The sequence below is a fragment of the Crassostrea angulata genome, chromosome 10 (genome assembly GCF_025612915.1).
Source record: "Crassostrea angulata isolate pt1a10 chromosome 10, ASM2561291v2, whole genome shotgun sequence".
Classification (NCBI taxonomy): Eukaryota; Metazoa; Mollusca; class Bivalvia; order Ostreida; family Ostreidae; genus Magallana; species Magallana angulata.
Window position 1 is genome coordinate 37,370,580 of NC_069120.1, and position 27,706 is coordinate 37,398,285.

Here is a 27,706-nt window from a genome sequence, read left to right on the forward strand (position 1 = left end):
ATGTTTTTATAATATACGTCTTTGGTATGTTTTTGTGAATACTAAGGAAGCCGTATAGTACAGACCTAAAAATGATTTAAATATTTATATAGATGTTGTATATAACCATGAGTCCTGATTAGACAGTCCTATATTCAGCCATCTTCATTTCATTGGGATCTGACAAGAAATGTACCGCATATTCCATTTGCTTCATTTTTTAAAAATCTGATGTTAGAGTCGTTTTAACATGAGCTTGGATTTTGGGCAGTAAGCGGGCTTTCTCTCACCATAGGGATGTACTTAACTGCTTAAGTGTTTAACTGTCCAGTCATTGGCTAATAGATAGTAATATACTGAAAGTAATGAGCCCGACTTCATCCAGGGCTGTATATTTCAGATAAAACAGCGTCAATTTCACACAATAAAGAAGTTTTTGGGGAAAAAACTTTCCGATTTGTACAGTCTATAATGAATAAATATTGATGAGAGAATTAGAAGAAAGAAGGTCAATATTTGACAGTGTGTTTTGATGAGCAAACTCGATAGTAAGATCCCGCCGAAAGTCCAAGCTCTTCTAAAACTTTAACTCGATGGAAAAATTTCAATTTGGAATTATGTAGAATTTACTGTGTTTTGCAGAAAATGTGATAATATTGGCACCGTTTAACATGAAAATTACAAAATGACAGTTTATTATATGTATATGAATTTAAAAAAGGTATCCATCATATTAACTGTTATTTGGTAAAATTTCGAGGGTTTTATGGATTAAACAGTAAGGAACCAAAGCTTTAGTTCCAGAACCTAGCGCTTCTTGTAATGTCTTTGACAGTTCACTTAACAAGTGTCGAACCTGAGTAGAATATCAATACTGTCCATTAACTGAAGATATAGAATTTGCCAAATTCCTCGAGTGTTAATCTAGACCCTGACAGATAGATGGAATTAACTTATGGGAAAAACGCACTTTGTCAGAGAAATTGAAATAAAACGTTATAAGTATGATAAATGGGCGTATGATATACTTATATCTAATGATGATGAGGACATTAGTATACCTATGAAAAATCAGCATTATATACTTGCATTCTTTGAGGTTTCATTCTGTCATTAATCAAATTGTACTCAATGAATATTTCAACAAAAACATCGTCTTTTTTGAATAAGGGACGGCATTGTGGAATAAAATCGCTCTACAGACATACATACAGACATATAGTCATGTTTAATGAATAATCCCGTAAACTAAAGGCTCAGCTACTACACATCTTCGTTTGCAATTGTTTCTTGGCTGTTTTCCTGTTTTGCGAATATGCATATATGCTGAATGTTTGAATAAGTCTATCAAAGTCCGTTCTATTCGGCAAAACAGTTTCAAGCGAACACCATCGGACTTATGTGACAGTTTAATTTACGGTAGCTGTGTATTTAGTTATAAAGCCCCGACCCCCTCTAGAATATTATATACGTATAGTGGCTTAATTTTTGAAGTGATTCTTGCAAGGATTATCTAGGTCCCTTACACTTTGTCATAAACATACATTACCATGTTATGTTCTCATAATAATAGTCTCAAGTATTAAATGTTATGTATTAAGATCTGCTTTTTCTTTTAGCCCTACTTTAACAATATCACGAGAGCATCGAGTAATGTGTCCCTAACCTCGCATTCTGAAATGGACAACAGACAACTGTATACGAGCGTCGGTACATACAAGGGAAATCTCGTGGCCATAAGAAAGGTCAATAAAAAGAATGTCGAACTAACCAGGAATATCAAAAAGGAGCTAAAAGTGGTATGCATTTCTGATTTTAATTTTGAAGAAAAAATCAAAATATTGAAAGTACTGAAAGGTGTCAAGGACAAGATGATAAGGTGCCTGAAAATATGTTCATCTTTTAGCATTGCCTTTATGTATGACCAATTCACCGATGACCAGTTGTTATTTATATTTTTTCAAATAGTGTGACATCTCGTTTGTTGAATCAATTTTTTACGACGAATAAAATAGTTTTTAGCTCACCTGAACCGAAGGTTCAAGTGAGCTTTTCTGATCACCCGTTGTCCGTCGTCCGTCCGTCAGTCTGTCCGTCTGTCTGTCCGTCCGTCTGTAAACTTTTCACATTTTCAACTTCTTCTCAAAAACCACTGGGCCAAATTTAACCAAATTTGGTACAAAGCATCCTTATGGAAAGGGGATTATAAATTGTTAAAATAAAGGGCACAGCCCTTTTCAAAAGGGAGATAATTGCGAAACAGTGAGTATAGGGTGCATGTCTTTAAAAATCTTCTTCTCAAGAACCACTGCACCAGAAATGCCAATATTTACACAAAAGCTTGTATATATAGTGAAGATTCTAAATTGTAAAAATCGTGACCCTTGGACCAAAACTGGGGCCCCAGGCGGGGTTCAAAGTTTAACATAGAAATACATAGGAAAATGTTTAAAAAAATCTTCTTCTCAAGAACCACTGCACCAGAAATGCCAATATTTACACAAAAGCTTGTATATATAGTGAAGATTCTAAATTGTAAAAATCGTGACCCTCGGACCAAAACTGGGGCCCCAGGCGGGGTTCAAAGTTTAACATATATAGAAATACATAGGAAAATGTTTAAAAAATCTTCTTCTCAAGAACCACTGCACCAGAAATGCCAATATTTACACAAAAGCTTGTATACATAGTGAAGATTCTTAATTGTAAAAATCGTGACCCTCGGACCAAAACTGGGGCTCCAGGCGGGGTTCAAAGTTTAACATAGAAATACATAGGAAAATGTTTAAAAAATCTTCTTCTCAAGAACCACTGCACCAGGAATGCCAATATTTACACAAAAGCTTGTATACAAAGTGAAGATTCTAAATTGTAAAAATCGTGACCCTCGGACCAAAACTGGGGCCCCAGGCGGGGTTCAAAGTTTAACATAGAAATACATAGGAAAATGTTTAAAAAATATTCTTCTCAAGAACCACTGCACCAGAAATGCCAATATTTACACAAAAGCTTGTATACAAAGTGAAGATTCTAAATTGTAAAAATCGTGACCCTCGGACCAAAACTGGGGCCCCAGGCGGGGATCAAAATTTAACATAGAACTACATATGAAAAATGTTTAAAAATATTCTTCTCAAGAACCACTTCACCAAAAATGCCAATACATACACAAAAGGTTGTATATATAGTGAAGATTGTAAAAATCGTGACCCCCGAACAAAAGTGGGGCCCCAGGAGGGGTTTAAATTTTAACATATATAGGAAAATGTTTTAAAATCTTCTCAAGAACCATCGTGCAACTGTTTGGGATATTACTATGCATACATGTACATCCTTAAATAATGTAGATTCAAAAAATTGTAGCTCCCGGACAATTGATGGGCACCAAGAGGGGTTCAAAATCTAAACATTTTAAAAAACAAAGGAAAAGTTTAAAAAATTTCTTCTCAAGAACTACAATGTTTTAGTTAGTGGAATATCTATGCATGCATCCTTCGCTTATGTAGATTCCTAATTCGTAAAATCGTGACCCCCGGACCAATAATGGGGCCCCAAGATGGGGTCAAAGTTTATTATAGAAATATAAAGGTAACAGGTTAAAAAATCTTCTTCTCGAGAACTACAATGCTTCAATTTGTGAGATTACTATCATGCATACAACCTTGGATAATAAAGGTTCGACAGTTTTAAAATAGTGACCCCTGGACTAATACTAGGGACCCAAGATGGGTTTAAAGTTAAATGTAGAAGTACCGGTATATATGGAAAATGTTTAAAAATCTTCTTTTCGAGAACTACAATGCATCAATTTGTCAGATAACTACGTAAGCACCCTCAGATAGTGTAGATTCGAAATTATAAAAGCCGTGACCTCAATCTAATACTGGGGCCCCAAGAGGTGTTCAAAGTTTAGCATAGAAATATAGAGGGAAAATGTTGAAAAATCTTTTTCTAGGGAACTATAATGCTTCAGCTTGTGAGATAACTATGCAAGCATCCTTAAATAATGTAGATTCCAAATAATTAAAACTTTAGCACTGGACTAATACTGTGGCCCCAAAAGGGGTTCAAAGTTTAACATAGAAAGATATATTGAAAATGTTTTTAAAAAGTTCTTCTCGAGAACTATAATGCTACAGTTTGTGAGATTACTATGCAAGGATCCTCAAATTGTGTAAACTCTAATGTAGTGACCAAGAGTTATCTTTCTTAATGTTCTGTACAGTCTGAGAGTTATTCCTCTTGAAGTGGAACTCTTCTACGTTCAGTTTTTCAGGTTGTGTACGTGTGGTCCCACCGCAGTGCTACACATTTTCATTCCTATGTTACTATTTATGTTGTTCAAGCCAACCATAAACCTCGGACCATTACTGGGTCCCCAGAAAGGGGTTCAATGTTTAAAATAGAAAAAACATATGCTACGAAATGTAATGTTACAAGGAACTGCTGTTCAGGTGAGCGATGTGGCCCATGGGCCTCTTGTTTTTGAAGAAGAAGGCAAATAACTTACTGCTCAATGGATTTTATTTTATCGTTTTCAAAATAAGTCCAATTAAGCAATAACCAAACATTCACTCAAGATAATTTACATTCTACGAAGGAAATCTTGTTGGATTTAGAACGGCATTTGGTTTATTATTTTTTTTTTACATTGATTAAACAACTTTTATGAGGCCGAATTATATAATCTTTATTAATAAATTCTTTTTTGTCACATTGAACAATTTTTAACATATTTTTAATCAGATTAAAATCTTTAGAACCCGTATTTTAAGAAAACATTCGGTTATTTTTTTTTCTTAAGATTTATGTGATTTATTTTAGATGAGAGAATTACGTCATGATAACGTCAATCCGTTTATTGGATCCTGTATCGATGCACCATACATTCTGATAGTGAGTGCTTATTGCTCCAAAGGAAGTCTACAGGTAAATTAAATACTTTACTACAAGTAATGATATCTCAGTTGTTTGAAATTATAATATTGAAAGTGAATATATGTATCACCTAAAAACCTCTCGCATTCAATTCCTATTTTACCTTTTGATTTAGTACAACTCAGAAATGAAATTCATTCCCTTCAACAGAAAATATTGCTTTAATGAAGTTTACTTTGATAAACCGTCGTAAAAGTTTGAATATATGTAGGAATAATATACATGATTGTTTATTGAGATAACTACATGTATGTAAAGTATATATAACATGCACACCATCGAAATACATCATAATGCAACCTTCTGAAGAAACATTGATCTACAGCATCTATACTCTTTGTACCAAGTATTTTATTAATAGCTCATCTGATTTATTTTTACTGGCACTGTTGGTATTGAATATCGACTTTTTTTCAGGATATACTGGAAAACGATGACATTCAGCTTGACTTGATGTTTATTGCATCAATAGTGTTTGACATAATAAGGGTAAGTTATTGGCCTCTAAATATCCATTATTAAGTGATTTTCAGTGTTAAAGCGAAAGTATAGATGGTAATGTAATCTTAGTCTATGCTGAGACATTTACTAATTAATAAAGGTATGTAGCATACAGTATCAAGAGATAAACTCACTGATTTTATGCTAAAATGCATATATTTTACATTTATTTGACAACACGTTTGTTCTTCCGCCAATCGACTTTGATTTTTGAATTTCCCTTGACACCATTCTCATAATCAAATTTTGATATAATTCTAATTTAAAATCACCGACAGTTTTTTAGCACGTACACGTGCATATTAAGCATGTGTCAATGTGTAATTTCTGTCAAATCTTGAAATGGAAAGTTATTTTGGCATTAAAAAAATTCATACCCTATTCAAAGCCATCCATACCGACCAAATTAATCTCAAGAATCGTGTTTTGATTATAGGGGATGATTTACCTTCATGAAAGTGAAATCAAGTCCCATGGGAAATTAAAGTCCAGTAACTGTGTCGTCGACAGTCGCTGGGTGGTGAAGATAACGGATTTTGGTCTGACGGAGTTTCTGGCAGGAACGGAAGAGGACCCCTCGGAACATGCTAAATACAGAAGTATGTTGTCGGACGACATTTGTTAAAAGGAAGACAACTCCGTGTGATAAGAAACCATATCTACCAAGCAGTTCTTAATTTCATTCTTTTCTCTTGCTTTATGGTTGATTTATACAATTATAGTGCTTACTAAATGTAGTATTTTTCTGTAGTATTCTTCTGTATTTATCAAGCAGTATTCTTTTATGTTAAAATAGTATTCTCACATCTTAATAATTTTGTATGAAACTAAAAGGGAGATAATTCTGGTACCGATACATTTAGTATTTACATCCCCTTGTTTGCCAAAAAAATTTTTGGAAAACATTTTTAAAAATTTCCCCTTATATCTTAATGCATTTTTTGAACACAGAAACAAATCCAAAATTTAATTTGATAAAAGTTTTAGAATTGATAAAAATACTATAGTACGTGTCAACCTTTCTGTAAAATAGATACTATTAATTTCATAAATTGAAAATGGTCGTCGTCTTTGCCTTTGTTTAGATATGTTATGGACGGCCCCCGAGTTACTTGAGCTCGAAAAAAAGGGAAGGGGCACCCAGCCCGGCGATGTGTATTCCTTTGCTATTATCCTGTACGAAATCAACGGAAGAAAAGGACCCTATGGAAATTGTACGCTGGACCCTAAAGGTTGGTGTGCAGAACAGCCCACTTTCTTTTTAAAATGGCATATATCAACAACATACTAGTAAATGAACTAAGAATGAATATTTACAAGAACATTGTATATCCTACATCTAGACTTAGTCATAAAATCCAAGAGTACATGTTTATAACTTGTGCTATTTACATTGTAATGTAAAAGCCCAATTTATTGTGTATATTTTACAATTATTGCTGTTTTTGAGGTCAATACAATGATTAAGCTACCCAAGCCGGAGGCGAGGTGAATATTGTAAATCGATGGTCGCTAAATCATCGTATTGGTCGAAAAAAACCCAGCAATAATTATTTTATTATATGATTCAGTGAATAATTGATACAGACATAATTTAAATTGAGTGTTATCTAGCAAAGATTATAGTTTGAAGCCATTGCCGAACATATTGCGAAACGCAATATTTCATTGGAAGATCTATTTTTAGTCCAATTTAAAAAAAATTAAATGTCATATTGACCTCCTAGGTCACGTGCAGGTGAATATAATGTTCTATTTTTTCTAGAGAGTTGGATATCAGCCAATCAGAGAGCTAGGAATCATAATAAACACTTTTATTTTAGAGATTATCGCGCGGGTCAGGGATCCTAAACACGAAGTATTTCGCCCTCGACTAGCAGAGCTAGACACTACGCCCAAGTTTGTGACTGAAGTTATCAAAGAGTGCTGGGCCCAGGACCCAGAGAAAAGACCAGACTTCAAAACCATCAGGTCAAAGCTAAAGGAATTACAAAGAGGAATGTAAGAAAAAAACTGATGGTTTTTTTGGGAAGCATTCAGTCTGTATTGGCTTGCGTCTATACACATATAATTGATGAAGTCAAAGTTAGATATGATTAATGCGTTTGTGGTTTTTCATTTTGTTAGTATGATTTATGTGAAATTGAGTAACTTACCAGTATACCAAAGATACAGCCGTTCGAAATATTCCATCATATCCTATTCTGTAGCATGATTTTAAAATGTGTCTGTATAGATTTATGAGTTGCAAATAGTTGATATGATAAAGAATACACTTGAAGAAAACCGATGATATATATTTAAAAAATGCCATGTTCAACACTCTCATAAGAAAATCAACTATTTCCGTCCATCCATCCATCTTATAAAAATTAATTTTTTTGCGTCTTAGAGGAAGCAGCAAATGATAGATAATTTACTTCACCGCAATGGTCCATTATTCAAACTATTTATATTTGATCACGTAATGGAGACAATATAATATCCCGTTCTTTTAAAATATGTTTCTTGTTAATTTGAAGGAAACCGAACATTTTAGACAACATGATATCTATCATGGAGAAATATGCCAACAATCTGGAAGCCGTGGTTGACGAGCGGACGGAACAATTGATCGAAGAGAAGAAAAAGACGGAGGAACTGCTCCATCAGATGCTGCCAAAGTATGTATGGGTGCAGGAAAAATGTAGCTTAAAATCGACGACAAAAAGTCTGAAAGAGAGAATTCGAAACCTAGGCTGACATTTTTATTGAGCGCGCTAGGAATTTAAATAACAAAGTTTTTTTAAGTACTTTTAAAAATAGACACAATAATAAAAGATTTCTGAATATATTTCACAAGGAAGGAACGAAATTTGAGCATGTTTTATTTTGTGCATATGGACTCAAGTGTTAGCGTTTCAGTCACTCACAACGAGAACAGTGAACGCGTATATTATGATCTAGTAGTTATTTTAAATACAAGATGTTTCACGTTGCACACGTAGATAACCAGTATTTAAAAAGACAAAACTGTTATGAGTTTGCTTGCAATACGAGGCAATTATTTGATTTTAATGCCTTTAGGAATGTGTTGTTTAATAATCTGTCTCACTTTATACAAATGTACTTATAAAAATGAAACATTTTGTTGGAAATGTTATCTTACATGCTAAGGTTCAAAATGTCGCATTATATAAATAGTGCCTGTTTGGGAGGGTAACAGTTGAAATTGACAACCCGAGAAAACCATTGTCAACCGACGCGAAGCGGAGGTTGACAATGGTTTTCGAGGGGTGTCAATTTCAACTGTTATCCTCCCAAACAGGCACTATCTATTTTGTTATACTGAATGTCTTAATTTTTAAGAAAATTTTACTGCTTTTATATAGGAATAACGTGAATTCTATAGCGAACCGTACGCGCATAATTTTCGCGCATGTAACCATTTTTAATGTTACCCGTTGCTAAGTGCGTTGCTAACGCTGAGGGTAATAGAAAGGATTATGAACTGCGTCTTAACCAATCAGATTTCAGTATTTAACATGAAAGTATAACAATCAAAAATATTTTTTCTCGATTCGTTTTACACATACACAATAGTCTCTGTTTATATTTTGCATTTTTTACTATAGTTATCCCTCTTGGTTTTAAGAATGATGCTACAGAGATATTAACACTGAGTGTCCCTGACTATTTATTTTACAGCTTTGTAATCCAAATGCTGACAATTTCATAAGATTTAAGATATAGTTCCTAAGTTCTCTATAATCAGTTTTTTTTTTTCAATAGCCGATTCTTAAAGTCCCAAGAACTTACAGAATTACAATTACAATTTCAGATCCATTAAAGAAAAAAATATCAATGAGCGATACATTCAAACTATTTGTATGTTTAGATAAAGTCTTCTCAACATGTTGAAAAAATACTGTCCAGTATTGTAACTAATATGTTTTACGGTGCGACCGTTGGGGCGAGCGCAGCATCTGATCAAATAATGAATTATGATAAATCAATAAAAATAAAAGTATCAACGTAACGTAAATGAATTTGAATGCAAAATAAAATATAAACATGCCTATTTTTCCTAGTAAGTTTTCATTATTCATAATTTATAAGATTGTTATTTATTTATTTAAATAGAATGTATCTCAGATACAATGTTGTTGAATAATAAAGATTTTAACATCATGTTTATTACAGTTTATTTCCTCTTTTCTTGCAGCAGACATTTTTCTTAAACTTACTTATAAAAAATTGACTCATCATAGAGTCCCCCCCCCCCCCCCGTTTTAAAAAAGATATAATTTACGTATAAAAAAAATTGCTGATCATATATAAGAAAAGCGGTTTTGGAACCCCCCCCCCCCCCCCCCCGGGAGGCTGTAATAAATGTGAAAATAAAGATACAATTGAGCAGTTAAAGAGCTAAATGCATACTACGCACTCACCATTCTTCACCCGGATTAGAATTTTCCTGATTTTGAGAATTTCTTTTTCCTTTTGCTTGTAAATATTTTTTGAATGATGCTGCAGCGCCCCCTTTTAAAAAACGTTCCTGGAAATTACTGTAAATATATAGTGAATAAAATAAATGTGAGCATTCATCCAAATGAGAGCTGTTTCCTAAAAAAAAAAAGATGTCCCCATTCGTTAGCTTTGCAAGATTTTGAGAAGATTTTGGTATTTATATTTCAGCAGATTTACAATAACTAATTAGAGTAATTTCCCCTTATTTTGACGTCAAAGTTCACGTCGGTCAAGTGTCGTCTGTCTCTTTGAAAAAACCCTGAAAAAAAAAAAACTAAGTGAAATATACTGTTTTGTTTACTTAAAAAGCCTGATATTCTTGAAATTACACAATTTATCGGTTTCTCAAAAGTTTTACTTTGATTCTCGCGAGATGGAATTAAGTCTAGTGAGATCGTCCGACATTGATAAATTGCATTGTGGGTCGAAATTTACTGACGCCGAAAAATTCTGTGGGATCAATGTGCAAGAAATCCATTGTGACGTCACTCGAAGGAACGGCAACTCTGTTAGTCTTATGTAATGGAATTATTTTATTTACAATGCATGATGTACATAGTCTTTTAACTTGTTCTCGTGAGAGTGTGAAATGGGAAACCATATTTACAGGGAATTACTGGGACGATTAAAACAAGGCATCACTGGTCCGATTTACTGACGCCAAAAAAATCCGTTGAATGAATGTGCAACTAGTCCGAATTTTCTATTCACACACGCCTTGCCGGTAGAGCTCGCATCGCGCCGGCGCTGCGCGCTGGCGAGCTGCGCTCGCTATAATATTTCGCCATTACTTGGCACTTTAGTGTATTTAAACTGTGTGTTCTTACTCTGTTCAAACAGATCAGTAGCAGAACAACTGAAAATGGGTAAAGAAGTGGAGGCGGAGTCGTTTGATTCCGTAACCATTTACTTCAGTGACATCTGTGGGTTCACGGCCCTGTCGTCTGAGAGCACACCCATACAAGTACGTAAATTCGGATATTTTCTGGAGCGAAGTACATGTACACGTTTATTACGTTAAGTGCTACTCGTTCTGTGAAATATTATAATTGTAAAGAAAACATATAAAATGTTTATGATAAACATCTAACAACATTATGATAAACATTATGATAAGGCAACTGTACTCTTAAACAAAATTGCTACATATAATAATCCCAAATGCCTCAAGGTCAGGAGTTTTAAAAACGAAGAGAAAGCCCTTTCTCCCTTTACTGTTTAAAAACAAACAAATATTTTTTTATTGAACGCGTTGTGTATTCCGGAACATGGTTTTAACCATGTAGTATTGAGTTAAATTTTACCCGGCTTTTTATTTTTGTTGCAGGTGGTGAATTTGTTGAATGATCTCTACACATTATTTGACTCTATCATTGAGCATTATGACGTGTACAAGGTAGAAACTATAGGCGACGCTTATATGGTGGTTAGTGGTCTCCCTAACCCGAACGGAACAATGCATGCTGGGGAAATTGCCTCGATGTCACTGCATCTTTTGGAGGCTATAAAAAGTTTTAAGATTCGACATCGAGAAAACGAAATGATAAAACTCCGAATTGGTATTCATTCTGGGTCATGTGTCGCAGGAGTGGTGGGTCTGAAGATGCCAAGATACTGTTTGTTTGGAGATACTGTCAACACAGCATCCAGAATGGAGTCCAACGGCGAACGTATGTAAAAGTTTATTTGAAGTCCTTTAAGAGAGTATACAGTTAAAAAAAACATAATACAAACTTGTTTTTTAAAACTATAAAGAACTTGTATTCTACATTTTTAAAAAGTATTTTCGCTGATAAATTAATTTAATCTGAAATAAATTCTTTTATTCTCGTTAATTTGAAACTTTAACTTACATTGTTGAAATTAAACTAGCCAATAGTATTGTAATTTTTTGCAACATTTAATACATGCATGTCAACTTTTTAATGAATGCAAAGTTCGCAATATGTGATGAAGACTAATGTACAAATGGAATGTACTAATGTACAATATTTTTATGTTTTTTTGTGCAGCTCTACGAATACACTGTTCACAGCGGTGTAAAACCATACTGGATGAGCTTGGAGGCTACCAGACAGTAGAGAGGGGTTTTGTGTCAATGAAGGTATGATAATTAATTCAATCAGATGTTACTAGTGTAGTAGTAAATATAATTAATATGCTGTTCAAGCCAGAGTAGTTGACGAATTAATTTTTTTAAGTGAAAAAATCAACACGTTGGTATACAAATGTTATTCTTTTGAAATAGTCAAGTAAACAAGTTATTTAACTTTTTTATGAAATTAAGTTAGTGTATTACATATACTAGTAGTCAAAACAATACTACCATAATTTTTATTTTTTATGATCTTGAAGACTTAGAATATCGGGCATGCATGGCCATTGTTATTGGTTTTTTTTCGAAAACGTGAAAACAAAAGAAAAACAAGTATAAGACAATTATCAAAAGAAAATGTATTGTTAGAAAATGCTATTAAATTAAATTCCTTTATTTATTTATTTAACTGAGCGTTTTAACTTCTAAATTAAGGGTAAAGGAGAAGTATTGACGTACTGGTTGACAGGGGAAGACAAATCCTTCCGCAGGAAGCGGATGTCGCGGTTTATCCTGACTCCCGACTCTAGTCCCACGCTATCAGGAAACAACAACCAAAACCGAACTCAGTGCAACTGTGAAAAATCGGAATCTCTCTGTGTTGACAATAGACTCAGTCGCTCGTTTTACCGAAGGCATTCGTTGAACGACTCTTGCAACGGAAGTGTGCCTTCCCAGTTCTCGCTAAATCCACACAGAATTTCTAGTTTTAAACACAGGAGTTCTAATTTGCCCTCTCCGAGACTGTTCAAGCAAATCCAATTTAAGGAAGTTGATGAAAGCAAGATAAGAAACTGTGATCACAATTTAGAGTTAGCTCCTTTAATTACCTGAACATTTGTTTTCCTGCACTTCTATACAGTACTTCGTTGATAAAAATCTCAGGAGTTATCTTTCATAGATGTTAAACGAATTTTACTTCTAGAGTTTGTTTCTTGTAGTACGTTGTAGTATACTACATGCGCAGATCTAGGTGGGGGTGGGGTCAAATATCCATCGGACCACCCACCCCAGGGAAACATTTCTAGATCCATGCATGTACTAATTTATTTCTGATTGCTTTTTATTATATTATTTATTTTAACTTCCGGTGAAGTTTTATGTTTTAAACATTATGTATTATGAAAAAAAAAACTGCTAGAATAATTTACTGCTGGGTGCATTTTTAATTTCTGTGATACTTTGAATAGTCAGTTATGTTTTAATTTTTATTATTCAATGTGTTGACATGTTTTAATGAGAATAAAGATGTGTTCGTTGTTTGTGTCCTTTTTCTAGTTTAACCTTAGAAACATTTGATTGCATTCATATGCGTGTGTCTTTTAGTAAATAAAAAAAACTCACTATATGGACTCAATTAAGGTTCAGACGCCCATGGTATTATTTTAAAATCTGGGGGTTTTTTTTAATTTAAAATATTTGCAGGTGATGATATTCTGAAAACTAATGTTTAGGGATGAAAAATCAAATATTGACGAAGGGTTACTTATTTTCTCTTTTTTTTTTAAATTGCCCCTTTTGTAACAATGTATTTTTTTTTTGTCCAATTTAATTTTTGAATTTCAAGCAACAAAATGAGAAAATCATTCGTACCTCTATGAATTAGCGAATTTGAATTCATTCGTTTTCTTTATAAGAAACACAAACCCATGTAATTATGTAAAGCAAGTTACGTGAAAAATCATCGATGTACTAGGATGGCTAACTTTAAGACCCTTTATTAATCAGTTTAATACATTGCGTTCACATTGTGTAAATACAGGTAATTGACTAAGCTACATGTATATTACACCCACGATATTGTTGAATTAGATTCTGAAGGATCATGGATTGTGTACATCTTGCATAAACAAAATTAGCGTTGGAGTTGGCTGACGAACTTTGCATTACTGTTAAGATATGTAATAACATGTATAAGATTTGAAATGCATGTTTAGATTTTAGTTCTGATCATTTTTATCAATGCATAAATAATCAGTTAAATTATCAAATGGCAGTTCATATATGATATGAAATTATAGCAACCAACGCTGAAAATAAACATTTTTTGAATCGATAATTAAAAATGGCATGAAATAAATGGTCTATTTATCCTTTATACTAGAACATTTATCCGTTTTGTCATTTGTTGACAGTTTGAGTAAAATTCTATTTAATAATTCTTTTGAATTTTCACAATGGAGAGCGATTATAATTATATGCAGTCAAGCAAGAGATCATAAAAGTACAAGACACATGTAACATATTTTTTATTCATTCTCAAAGAGCAGTGGCTGTAATAAATAATTTGGCGCACTTAAAACATAACACATTTGTCAACTGGGTTCATAGCGGCACCAACAGGGCAGTTAAAATCTTTTGAAAAGCTTCCAAAATTGGACAACATTCCTTTTACTCTGAAAAAAAAAGAAAGAAATATTAAGATAGAAAAATCTTCATTTTGCATATAAATGATTTTCTTTCAATTAACTGGGAATCAAAATTAAAAGCATTTAAATAGTACACCCTAACAATAAACATGAAATGAGATTTATTGATGTAGATAGAATAAAAATACAAACCTTAAATTCCTTGGTAAAGACATTGTATTCCCATTGTTTACATGTATATAAAAATGGTCAATACCCCTTGGGCCTATACTTTCGCAATAAGTCTAAAATAACAAACAAAACAGCATTTACATTAAAGTTTTGCATACTTCAACGAATTTAAAACCATTCATCAATTAAAAAATGATAATTTTGAATTCCTTTGAAATGTGTAACTTTAATACAATTCTTCATAATTGTAGGAAAACAAGACTAAAATAGATTTACGTAGGGAAATAATATTTCTATGCATGTTGATGTTTAATGGTTATATAGTCAGGTTGTGAATTAAATTTATTGAATATCTAATGAATTTTCCTAGCTGAAACAAATGAAACCAACAGATGTAATACAATTTAAACCTATTTTGCTACAATTTGGGATTGGGTAATTTAAGTTAATTTTCAAATAGTATGAATTAATGATAAATAATCCAATTATCAAAAAACCGCTGATAATAGGTGAAATGATAGGCAATCACCTTTTTTGGTAAAGCTTTCGAAAACGGTTACCTAATTTAAAGTGGAAACATGTGTTCTTCTAATTGCCTTGCATTTGGAAATGAATAAAACAAACCCTTTTTTTTTTTTTCAAACAAATTGAATTTAAAAGCATGTGATCGAATTGAATGTAGCGATGCCTCACCTGAGTTAAGGCAACGAAGAATAATTGGTTCTCTGTGAGCGGCAGAGCAGGAAGGCTGTATTTGTCTTTCCAATTAATATTTGACAGAAAGGCCTGAAATAATTGGTTACTTCATCAATTTCTTGTCAGTAAAATTTTAATCAAAATAACTAAGTTCTAAAAACAAATGAACCACGTAAGATAAAATTGTTCACAAGAAATGTTAAATACGATTCAAAATCTTTACACCCTTAACCAAAAAGAGTTTTTTTCCCGGGTTAATTGCGGTGTTCGCAAAGCATAATATTAAAACTGTGTGTAGTATTTAACATACGTATATTACTGTAAACCAACTTTTATCCACCACCAGTTAGTTTTGCGATTTACCGAACATGAACTCGATCGCGGCAACTTATTTTCGTGATGAAAATGTAGAATATCCGAAAAATAGGTTTAAAAGACATCTAATGATTATTTCGCGGCGAGAAATATTCCCGACGGTGAGGCTGTAACTAAGCTCGCGAAAATATATCACACGCGAATAAGTATCTTAAATTAACATTAATCTCGAGCTCCATGAAGCAGCCTAGTTTATGATCCAAGGTCTGTTGTATGTCTTTCATTTAATTTTTCCACCGTTCTTCTCAATCAATCACTCACTTCCTCTAAGATAATGTTTATTTCTATTGGGTTATTCTCTTCGGAAAGTAACTAAACGTTGAATTCAGAAAGGTGTGACCTACGATTATCCTATTCTGTGATTTATGTGTAGGAAATACCAATATTGACATAAAAACGTTTTCAGTTAAATGTAGCATGAATTCAGCTTTGGTTTTTTTTCAACCTGTGACTCGGTCAATAATCGGTTTCGGGAGTAGTGTTAAGTTCAACAAAGGAATATGTGTAAAAATATTCGATATCTTCACAAAATATGTTAATTCAATTCTGTTTGAATATCGCCTTAGACCTGAAATGCAAAGTTCATCAAATGATGATATAGGGTAAATCGTCTCTACAAACGGTACTCTACTACAATTGATTATTCGAGATACATGCATCGCCATGACTGCATTCAGCTATAGTGTAGATTTTAGGGGACTAACACTGCGACACCAAGAACAAATATGGGACTTCAAGATACATTAAGAGTTCATTTTTTGAATATCTTTAAGAACATCTCGCAGTTTATCTTTCTTACGAAGTACGATGCAAACTTTGTAAAATTCTTATATTTACAGTGTTTGCCAATGGAAATTATGTACATTCTAGTTTACGGAAAAGTTGGGGCCCAAAAGGATTGCAAATCTCAACGAAGGAAGATATAGGGTAATTCATTCAAATTCCTCTTCTCAAGGTTCAACATGTTTCTGTGCAAGCTTTCTGATGTAGTGTAGCCATTGCTTGCCCCCCCCCCCTTTCCCCATCCCGACCAATAATGTTTCTCAATAAAGGATGCAACGTTCAGGAGAAAAATCTATCAAAAAATTCTCTATAGAACAACTAAGCTACAATTATTTGTGATATCACTATGCGAGTAACATGAAAAGATAAAAAAAATATGGATAGTGAAAATTATTTAAAAAATAATCGTAAACAGCAACTCTAAAATTTATGGAACTATAATGAAATTGCAAGCTTTGTCATAAAAATAAAAACAGATTCAAGTGACAAAAAAGAGTCGTGAAGAGCTCAACATAAGCAATTAAAAAGCCTTCAACAATCTAATTTAGGTTGAGATAGAATTTTTTAAGTTCACAGACAACAGACAGGCTGACGACGGACATTGTGTGAACAGAAAAGCTTGTCACAGCTATAGGATAACAGGTTATAAAAAATGTCATATTTCATTATTTTTCAATTATTGTACGTATAGTTATGACATTTTTACATTATTTTCATATTTTCAAACCCCGCTTGTGCCCCGTCATCGTAATCATGTTGATTACCACGTGGTGCAAAGCGATCACATGATGCACGACCATTTCAGAATTTGTGCCAATGATGAAACTATTGAAAATGAAACGAAATTTGTAAATATTCTAAACAAAAAAATATGTACTGTTCATACTTACATCGTATGCTATTTGTAAGGCCAACGTGTCTCTAAAATTTTCTCCTTTAGTTAGAGCCCCATTTACCTAACAAGTAAAGAAATTTTTGGTAAAACACCTAAATATCAATCTGTTTTATGATAATTATACCTCGATTCTTATAAAAAAAAAAATCAATGATATCATACAACGTCCATGAAGTACTAGTAGTTTAAAAAAATGTTAACATCAAGAGGAGTGAAATTTGCAAAAAAAATGTAAAAGTCATATGAATCGTTACTGATTCGTATTTTATTTTGCTCTTTGTTCAAATACCTGATGCACTGCTCCCCCTGCGTCGGTGATGGTGTATTTTGTGAACGTTTCAACGAGACATTGAAAATGATGAGCGAAGGTAAAGACGACTTCCTGCTCAATGATGCCATTTAGGTAATGGGAAAGAATAACTTCAAATAAAAATCACAAAAAAATCATAAAACGCCCAAAAATAAGGTTACGCTAATCAATAAGTGATTAAAGATTAATGTGTTGGGGCTATTTGTTCTTTTACGTCCCATCGAGGTTGTTCTACATTTATCGATAAGTATATTGTTGTGATTGATAGGCAGCTGTAAAGGATTCTTTTCATAATAATAAATCTAAAAAGTAGGCAATTTTCAAGTTCACAAAATTTGCTTTTATAACCAATGAAACAGTGTCCACTAATGATAAAAAGTTGCAATTTTTTATAACATTTTGAGAAAAGTAAATCAGTTATATAATTTACAAAGTTGGTCTGTGGAGAAATGTTATCCAAGTTTGATCTGATGTATTCGAACAAGCAAATTTCGTCCATAGGGAGAGGACATTTCCTTTTTTAACACTCAAACTTTCAGTCTAAATTGAATTTTTAAAAGCAAAGTTCACTATCCATTCAATTTCAGTAATTTAGATCTAAAGTTACATACCATCAATATCAAATACTCTGGCGAGAATCTGAGCAATAAAAGCCCCCGTTGACCCAAAGAGAAGAGCATTGGATGCAAAATGGTAAAACACAGGGCTCCTGTTTGCAATCGGTGAAATAACTGAAATCGTAAAATTGCATTTATATATAATAGCATTTATTGATTTGTTTATCAAAACTTATTAATGTTTATATAAAAAAACTACACAGTCATAAATGTAAAGAATCTATTAGATATATTGATAAAATCAAATTACAATAAAATTATTATGATATATTCAATATGAGGTATTTGAAAGATTAGATTAGTTCAATGAATCGCTGATACACTTTACTTACTGATGTTTTGTTTCCAATCGTTAAAATCGGAGATTGTATTCATGAATAATGGAGAAATAATATAGCCATCCATTTGGTATCGATATTTCTGTCTAATAGCACCAAAGACGATTGGGTAAAAGTCCGTGTTATTCAAGAGTGCGGAATACACAGTATCCCCATAAATATTATATCTAGAGTCTGTCTTGAATAAAATGCCAGCTTCGTTGGCGTAAGCAATTAATGCTCGTCTCTGCCTGAATGGTATCCAGTACATATTGTCAATAATTTTGATCAAAGACTTCTTCAGTTCCGAAAAAGCCATAGAAGAATTTCTGCTGAAGAACACATCTTCTTGAGATTTGAATATGGTGCTTAGCGGTAAAATATTTTGCAAACACGCAAAACATTTGGATTCTTTTGTTAAACTCCTCCCATGAATTGAATTATCGTCCCTGAATGGATCGAGTAGTATCCGGTGCGCCAAAAGTATGTCCGAGTTTAATATGATATGGAGTTTTACGAAATTCTTTATTATGTTTATTTGTGTGTCGTACAGAATATCCGTGACGTCGTAGGAAATATCCGAATAGCAAATTTCAAAATTGTCCGATACGTTTCTATCTAAAAGAATGGTGAAAAATGTCCTCCAGTCGATCTTATATCCGGAATAAGATCGTGTAAGTTCGCCGATTGTATATTTCTGAGTGCAGTTTAAGATGTTATTAAGGGTACTCACTGCAGAAGGTGCAAACATGGCCTATAATAAAATAGAATCGAAGCAATTGTATAAAAAATACGTACTAATTTTCCACAATTTCCAATATTATGATTGTATACTTCAATCATATGCTATATATATGTCGTTTGAAAACAATCAATAGAATTCGAACCAACTTCAATACATACCAAGTGAAACTGGACAATTGTTTAAAAAACCCTTCAATATCAGATATCATTCAGGCAGGGACTAATAGAAACTCAATCTTTTTCATACATTGAAATTAAAATAGAAAATGTATATACCTGATTGAGGCGCATTTCGAAGTCCAACACGTCATTTACTGTTAGCCGTAAATAAGCGACAGCGAAGCTACTCGTACCGTTGCCAAACACAAGCTTAACGATATTTCTAACGTAGTTTCTGTAAGCAATGATTTTCTGAAAAAATAAGACATAAATTTAAAATAATTCTAATTTTAAAAGTAACACATTACTACTAATGAGCAATTAATCAGAAAAGGTTGAATATCATATGTCAATCATTCATGAGCATTATAAAATCCTTTAAATGGCCAGGCCTGAAAGAGAGCCATGTTTGATTGAAGTATGCATGTACCTTTCATTGAATCGATACTGTGTACAGGGTTATTTTCGCCCCATGTTCATTTCGCCCTTCAACACTTGCAAACGGTTTCGCCCCGTCATAAATTCGCCCAGACACGTTTGTGTATTAAAGAGATAAATTGGAACATTGGAAATCGCCCAGTCTGAAATTCGCCCGCCGACAACGAGGGCGAAGGGGCGAAAATAAAACGGGGCGAATATTTCCCTGTATGATGTAGTTTATAATGCGATATAATCATACAGAATTTACAAAAATCAACTTAATTTTTTTGGTATGTTTTCTCACGGTTGAGTATTGACCATTTTCTCAACAAATGACATACATACCGCATCTTGCGGCGTCAGATAATAAAAGTCCAGTGGTGACAGATGTCGGAAGGATGATATCTTGTGATCACCTTTGGAAAGGTCCGAAATTCTTTGATCTGAAAATCTGTTTATAATCTGCAATCACAGAGCATCAGTTTACGTATGTAATCTAGTATATCCTAGTTGTTGTCTACATCCCCCATTCTGTCTATAATCAAATACCGTTGCTGAATAATTATCTTTTGAACACATTATCCTTAATTTCTACAAATTTCTCACGCTCGTCACTAGACGTGGCTTAGCTAGTAAAAATTATGGCAAGTTTTCAAAGCGAAGCAAGTGTGTAGCATGGTCGGAGCAAAAATGTTAGACAGATGAAAAAACCAAGATGTATACCGGGTATATTTAAATAAAGCAGAACAATAATCGACCTAATAAAATCACCGTATTTTGATGAAAGCTATTATATTTATTACAAAATGAATGATTTGTTCAAAGAATCCTAAGATATACGTTTGCATTCAAGTGGTCACTTTGTACTCAGACCAAAATCGCTCTAATACTACAATTCGCTGTCCGGGTTTTCACGGCTTTAAGGGCCATTAATACCATATCAGGATGTTTAACAAATCAAATTCAAACATACAGCAGACTTTATTTCTACATCCTAATGGTCGTCAGGAATATTTTGCTTAACGCTTAATTATCTACTCCAGTGATTTCTCTCGAAGACTTTTGTGATTGGGACTCCCTACTTATAAATCAAAACGCGCGGGGTGTTCTGAGTAGCCGCAGAAATAATGCCAATGGGTTATTACCAGTAGCTCACTGGTATCGAAAAGTTGTTATCGTGGGCCGTATAATTCTAATAAAGATGTCGATATCGGTTGAGGGTCTCTATCTCCTCAGTAGACTATTGGAAGTTTCACACGTCGAAAGCGGAGAAAAACCTTTGCATTAGCTTTATTGCATTAAGAAGCACAAAAAATAAGCCAAGACCTGAAACAGCTTACAGCCTTTTAGCGTGTTCTAAATATACCAGTCTATTGAAGACTTTCATTTACTGGACAGTAACTCAATTTCACAACCTCTTTTGTGTGGGTGCTTTTTTTTACATAGTTTACTCGTAAGAATAACTAAATAAAATGTTTTAAAAAAGAGCATTTGTTCATACAAAATACAGATGAATGACTGACTTGAAATATACGTCAATTTAATAGATATGTTTTCATTTTTTGAATGATAATCAAACATTTACTCCATAGTAAATAATCCTGTTTTCGTTTCGTGATGTGCAAGACGTTTTAAGTGCGTGAACTTTTTCATGCAGGTTTCGTATACATGTTGGTTGATAGAATTAAGAACATAATATTTTCATAGATCTGGAAAGAAAAAACTCACGGCAAATTTGTCTTTTTCCAACCGTATGACTTTGAAAAGAGGTGAAACCCCGTAGTATTTTACAGCATGGGCTAAAAGCTTGGTCAACGAATGACTGGGTCCTAGATTACCATCGGGTTGGTCTCTTTCGAAACTGTTGACCAAATCTTCAACTGACAAAGGTCAAAATTTAGAAATAAAAAAACAACAACGTATTTTAGATTTTTGGTGCAAATACCAAGGTTTACTTAACGTTTACGTCTATGGCAATATGGCTACAAAAAGACAGGCCAATTCAGATGGACACTGAAATCAAATACTAGTAAATAGCTAAAGAAGGAGGCGATAGCTTCAGCAAGAACATAAAATGGCAATAATCCTTCGTGCCTGCTGTAATTATGTGTTAAATATAGAGTTGCCTATAAGGTTTCTGGTTTATTTCAAGTTGGCGAGACATAACGCTGTATGTATATGTATATGTCGAATACTGCGAACACAAAGTAGAATGAATTTTTTTTTCCAGAATGGGGTTTACAATTCTGTTTGGTATACGCATTTTATTGAGAAAGAGGAAAAGAAAGAAAGAGTAGAGTTGAAATGATTACAGTGATGCTGTATATTTCTTTCTGGTGCCGTGACACAGGATTGAAATGCTCTCTTGGCTAGCTTTACATCGTTTGCATCAAACCGTTTGACCGTAGCTGATAACTTATCTGAAAATAAAAAATACCAATTAGTTAAATTAACTTGAATTTATTTTGACACAGTTAGACGCAACTTTCACAATTATTATATGTTTCCATTTGTAATTCTTCAAGTATACAAAAAAACGTTAGTCAAGATAAACTATACCCGATGGAAGGGTATTTCCTCTAGTAATTTGTTCATTGTTTGATCCTTTGGTTATATCTTTTAGGGAAAGTGGTACTAAGCAAATTATACATTGATTAAAATAGTTTACCCCCCCCCCCCATATTCTTTCAGAAAACATACATGTAAGAGGTTTTTTTATACCTAGACGCTAAATCGAATTGACTTACCGATAATCTTAGACCTGTAGTACTGTGTGACTGCATCTGGCACCTCCCGAACCCTGGGGGTCGTCCAAGTCAGTGGTGCCTGGTATCCCCCGCAAGCATACTCGTAAAAATCCTGAAAGAGACCACGGAATTATCAAACCGTCTTTTATTTATGAAGGGACTCAATGAAGCTATCATTGATATATGCAATGAATCATAATATTTAGCCATCGAATTAGTATACATGTGTACTTGTTATACACAAATGCAAGAATATTAATTTAAATAGAATATTCTGAATGAAAGGAATGCTTTGATGAGTATCGCAACAACAACGATACAAAGGGTATATATAATGAAGGAAGAAAGGGCTAATCCAATAACTGGGTGCTCTCATAAATAAGTACTGAATACATTTGTATTACTGATTATAGCATATTTCCGACAAAAAGAGAAAGAAAAACTACATTTGCTTTTGGGAGTGGGATATAAATAAAGTTAACGCGTCTGGAATTTCTGCTCATTGCGTGCAATTAATACGACTTCAAATAATAGAATTTCTGAATAATATCAAATTTGGGAGATTGCTCCGTTGTAGAATTAGCAGGGTAATGTCGTTATCGGTAAGTTTGGAAGACAGCGCATAATAGAGGTGTGAGGAATGGGGGAGAATCTCCTTTTGTTATCGTTTTGATCAATACGAATTTGTCATGTCGCACCAATAGTATATTGAGAAATTGTATACGGTCAGGCACAGAAATCAGACCCCGTCGAATCTGGTGAGAAAACCAATTTATTTTATTTTTTTTTGGAAAAAAAATTCCTTATTGACCGATACGCATAAAAGCCTCTAGTGGGTCAAAGAAATGTCGGGGGAAGACGTCGGTCATCATCAACAAAAGGGCGCGAAAACTGTCAATTACCTCACACGGATTGGCACTTGTATTCATCCGCGAGCGAACTTCTGCGGATAAGCGAACACAGTCAGGAGTGTAGCAGATCTATAAAAATAAAAAGAAAACGTATTATTCATCAATTATTCAGGCGCTTTGTTAAGGACCGCGTTTCCCCAATAAGATCGGGCCTAAATACTATACTGGCGTTTAATAAGTTGGCCAATATCCGTTATTATTTAAAAGCCTTAATCTATGAAGCACTTAAATAAATGTACAGAAAGACGATGAACGGCGCAAAGTTGCAATCAATTTTGCATCATTGATATAACACGCCCGTGTTTGTTAATGAAAGGTGTTATTAAGTTCATCAGTCACTTGCCAAAACGATCGTTTCCGATGCCAACTTATTAAATTTTGATCCGAAAGAGGCTACCAGAAGTAGTATCGAAGTTATAGGTTCTATGTCAGTGATTGAAATTGTTTTGCAAAACTTGTTTTCCATGATTACTGTTATTTTTTTTAAAAAATTGGAAAGATCTTGCATCAGAATTTTTTTTCAAAGTGTTGCATAAGGTATATAAATCATTACCATCAAGTTGGTAAAAGTTAATGGAATAAAAAACTGTACAGATTCTACGCAGAGCAAACTAAATATTCGTATGCCTTGTGTGACAAGTTTAAAAGTAAGCGCAAAAATACCTCATGATTTTGATAGAATGCGACATATGCCAACACACGTATATGTGTCAACCTTCCATAAAGAGTATTTGACGTTACTGCCGGGCCATTTTTTTAATTATGATCTTCATTTCATCATGATACCCCTTTAATTCTTTTATTGTCAAGCTAAAGGACAAGTGCCGCACCTGCTCACCTTACCCAAACATTTACAGTATAGATGTATTACATCTTGGCATTGTCTCTCAGCGATATGACATGAACGTCACGAGTGATTACCTTGAGATCGCTTTATGACACCTCGTATGACGCTCGGTTATCGCAAGAAGATGCTTCAACAATTACCCCGACAGTCCTCAAGAGGATGCTTATCCAGCAACAGTGTCCAAAAACTATAATTGCCTTTGATTTAACAGCTCTGTCTAACCAAAATTTTTCTCCCCATTTGGCTTATTTACACGTTTTGCAGAACAGACAGTACAGCGACAATACCAATAGAATATAAGTTAATTGCATAATTTTGCGAATCCTTTGGATATTTATTATTGTACATTTTTGTACTACTGACATTTTTCTTTTGTTTTTAAAGAAATTATTCCTCCACAACAACATTTCATCAGTGTTTGATAAGAAAGATCCAACTATTCTATTTAATTGTACGAAGCAATGTAATTAGGATTTCCCATATTTAAAAAGAAATGAACTCTTGATACTTTTAGCTAAAGTATACGCAAAGTTTTGAATCTCAGATAGAGATTGTCGAAGATTAGATGATGACGACTCATGTACATTGTAATTAAAATAAGAGATTTGGATAATAACATCTACGTGTATTCCTTACACAGGAACTGTATATTAATTGCCTGAAGGACTTGGCATTGTATGTATGTGTATGAATGTATCTAAAATCGTAAAGTATGAAACATCAGATCTTTATACATATTTTTAAGCACAGAAAATCTGTGGTTGAATCATTTACATGTTTTAAAAGTCTTGAATCGAAAATTTTGATTTAAGATGGCTCACTTAACATTAAAAAAGATTGTAAAATCAACAAAAAATTACTTATTATGATAGATAGCATGATGCATAAGAAATATAATTACATATATGTATGTAATATTGGCAAAAAACATTAATAATTTTAGTTAGATTCAGATTTTCAAAAATTTGATTCGGTAAAAATGAACAAAATCTCCTAGCGGAATCGAACTCATGATCTGCAGTTTACTAGCACGATACTTTAACCACTAAACTATGATGATATTCAAGCAATTCTATCGATGCAAACAATATAGCAATTCTTTTAAATCGCCATAGTATCTTAGAAAGTATGTCTTGATGTAGTGAGGTACCTTAAGCCTTTCTTACTTTTTGATACACTATATAATTAGCATCACAATTATCAACAATAAGGATAAATTCGCAGTATGCAGTAAAATGTCTTGTGAGTTAATTCCAAAATTACCAACTTCCTCTTCCTTTATCTTATTTGTTTATCTCTCGGTCAATAATGAAAAATCTGAATTATTAAGATTACAAATGCTGCAACCACTGGGCTTACGCCGTCACCCATTCTGAGCAATACGCGTTTACCATTCGAACTTCATTGGATGCTCCATCAAGATAACGCACAGAACAGGAAAAATCGAATAAGGCTTAAAACTTCTTCATTTTGGGTATTAAGCAGTTCTTAAGACAGATAAACCAAGATCATTCAGTTGAAATATTTCTCGTAAATCAGACCTGCTTCCATGCATGATGGCGCTATTTTGCACATAAATACTTGATGTTTTCTTTACAGGAGGATAAATGGAAGCGATTTGTAAACTTTCTCCCGACAAGCTGTACGGCGTTTAATTTAAAGTGCTGCTTGCATCATCCAAGCGTTAATTTTTATAATGCTTCAAACACATACGGGCATGATAACATGATTATTTTGAGTGCACTTAGATATGTATAACAATGCATTTCATTATGGTAAAATTACTTCTTCCACATACATTTTGCCATTCATTTTCTTAAAAGGCTGTGGCGTAATTAGATAAGTAATACATGTATGTGATTAGTTTTTCTTTAAAAAAAACAAACTTATCTAAATGATATTTCCGATAACAAAAAATCTGAAAGAACATTACTATTAATATGATTGTACATGCAATTAGAATTTTCACAAAAACCCCACCCCAACTCTCATTGCAGAGCTCCGCAACATAGCCACTAATTAAACTGCACCAATTTTCCTAATTACTATTCACAAAGCACAAATGCTGTGACCGCGAAAAACACCTCTACATACCTTGCTTATATCTGACTCCGGACCCACTGGAGTCATCGTGCTGACAAAATAAGTACCCGAGGGGTTCCAAGTGTAGTTTGCGTCCGGTGAGCCATTGTTAGCGCCATTTTTGGTTATGTAGACCACAACAAAAATCAAAACAGAGGTCGCCAACACGAAAGCAACATTCCACAAACAGCAACATTTTTCTCTAGTGGACCAGTATGCGCTCCATTTTGAGGAATCGGACGAGAAGGACCTGAGTGGTCGACGAGAGGGCGAGGGTTTACTGTTTAGGGAATCCATTTCGGTGTCTTTGAAATTGACATGCCCTCCGTCCTCCAAATCCGTGCTGCTTTCGTCTGATGTTACTGTGTATACCACGTACTTTCCAGAGTCCGGGCTCTCGACAGACATCGTCAGTGTCATCAAGGAAACTGTTTCAAATTCAAGGAGAATTTGTTTTTTCCGTTTTCAGATTTTGTCTTACAAAAAAACTTAAAAGAGTTATAAGTGCAAAGTTATTTTTTAAATCATAAAATAACCATTATTTTTACCAAAGAAAGCAAAAAAAAAAATTGAATTAAAAATATTATTGCCCGTTTTAAAGCAAACGAATACAGTAAAACATAAGCATCATTTACCTTAATAAGGACATAAAGTGAGTCCGGATGATGGAGGTAGAAACGTCCGCCTGTCTGTCAATGAATCTCATGGAGGAATGGGCGATCGCCACTCCGGCTTGATTCCATCTCAAATGGAAATCAATTTCGTAATTGTACGGAGAGCATCCGCTACTCTGTTATTTTCCAGGTAAAGCATTTTAATCCAAGAGAGCAGAATGGTACTCACGCGAATTTTGTTTATAAGATCACAGACTATCTTCCTACGATTCGCCTGATAGATGGTAGGGAGGCATCGGGAATATTACATTATGCAAGTTCAGACATTGTCATCGGGAAAAAATACAGAAGTGGCCAAATTATACAGTAAACACCGACCTTTATTATTCGAGCCGAGTAGTCATAAGTTCGCGCTTAGTATTCAATTAACGTAGACTCTTTCTTTTTTCTAATATGGGAAACCATAAAATTGGTCTTGTAAATGGAACCAAGACACCTGCTCCTTTGGCAAAGGTGACAAGAACAAGCTATCAAGTCTAAGAATACAATGGTCTGTACCGAGAAAAAGGTGTTAGATTAACTCCAAAATATCGTAGTCTATATCAATTAAAAGGAGCACTGAGACAT

The 27,706-nt window shown here is 33.7% G+C and overlaps 2 protein-coding genes across 7 annotated transcripts in view; one reads left to right on the top strand and one right to left on the bottom strand.

Annotated features, from left to right (window-relative positions):
• Nucleotides 1–13,284, top strand: part of LOC128166230 (receptor-type guanylate cyclase Gyc76C-like) — a 50,781-nt gene extending 37,497 nt beyond the window's left edge. For all 6 annotated transcript variants that reach the window (XM_052831256.1, XM_052831254.1, XM_052831252.1 and 3 more), the window contains exons 12-22: nt 1,599–1,778; nt 4,804–4,908; nt 5,335–5,406; nt 5,855–6,017; nt 6,504–6,650; nt 7,242–7,419; nt 7,941–8,081; nt 10,768–10,891; nt 11,255–11,597; nt 11,940–12,031; nt 12,458–13,284. In XM_052831256.1, the coding sequence (XP_052687216.1) occupies nt 1,599–1,778; nt 4,804–4,908; nt 5,335–5,406; nt 5,855–6,017; nt 6,504–6,650; nt 7,242–7,419; nt 7,941–8,081; nt 10,768–10,891; nt 11,255–11,597; nt 11,940–12,031; nt 12,458–12,856 (1,944 nt within the window). In that variant the 3' untranslated portion in view covers nt 12,857–13,284. The remainder of the gene's footprint in view (nt 1–1,598; nt 1,779–4,803; nt 4,909–5,334; nt 5,407–5,854; nt 6,018–6,503; nt 6,651–7,241; nt 7,420–7,940; nt 8,082–10,767; nt 10,892–11,254; nt 11,598–11,939; nt 12,032–12,457) is intronic.
• A 977-nt stretch (nt 13,285–14,261) lies between these two features.
• LOC128166231 (neprilysin-2-like) lies at nt 14,262–27,667 on the bottom strand. The gene is made up of 15 exons (XM_052831257.1): nt 27,101–27,667; nt 26,478–26,893; nt 23,528–23,605; nt 22,626–22,737; nt 22,191–22,298; nt 21,607–21,758; nt 20,224–20,340; nt 19,576–19,710; nt 18,571–19,309; nt 18,233–18,352; nt 17,601–17,731; nt 17,307–17,372; nt 15,256–15,348; nt 14,584–14,675; nt 14,262–14,418 (listed from the first exon to the last, which is right to left on the bottom strand). Exons 2-15 carry the CDS (start codon nt 26,883–26,885, stop codon nt 14,319–14,321), a joined length of 2,451 nt encoding a protein of 816 aa, XP_052687217.1. The 5' UTR covers nt 26,886–26,893; nt 27,101–27,667; the 3' UTR covers nt 14,262–14,318.
• Between the last annotated feature and the right edge of the window lie 39 nt (nt 27,668–27,706).

Bases quoted from the DNA above. Each gene is read 5' to 3' on its own strand.
- LOC128166231 (XM_052831257.1), bottom strand. From the start codon at position 26,885: ATGACACTGACGATGTCTGTCGAGAGCCCGGACTCTGGAAAGTACGTG. The intron at 18,353-18,570 runs GTAAGTAAAGTG...TTACGATTTCAG, and splicing joins CGATTGGAAACAAAACATCA to TTATTTCACCGATTGCAAAC. The intron at 15,349-17,306 runs GTAAGTATGAAC...CAATTATTTCAG, and splicing joins CCTTACAAATAGCATACGAT to GCCTTTCTGTCAAATATTAA.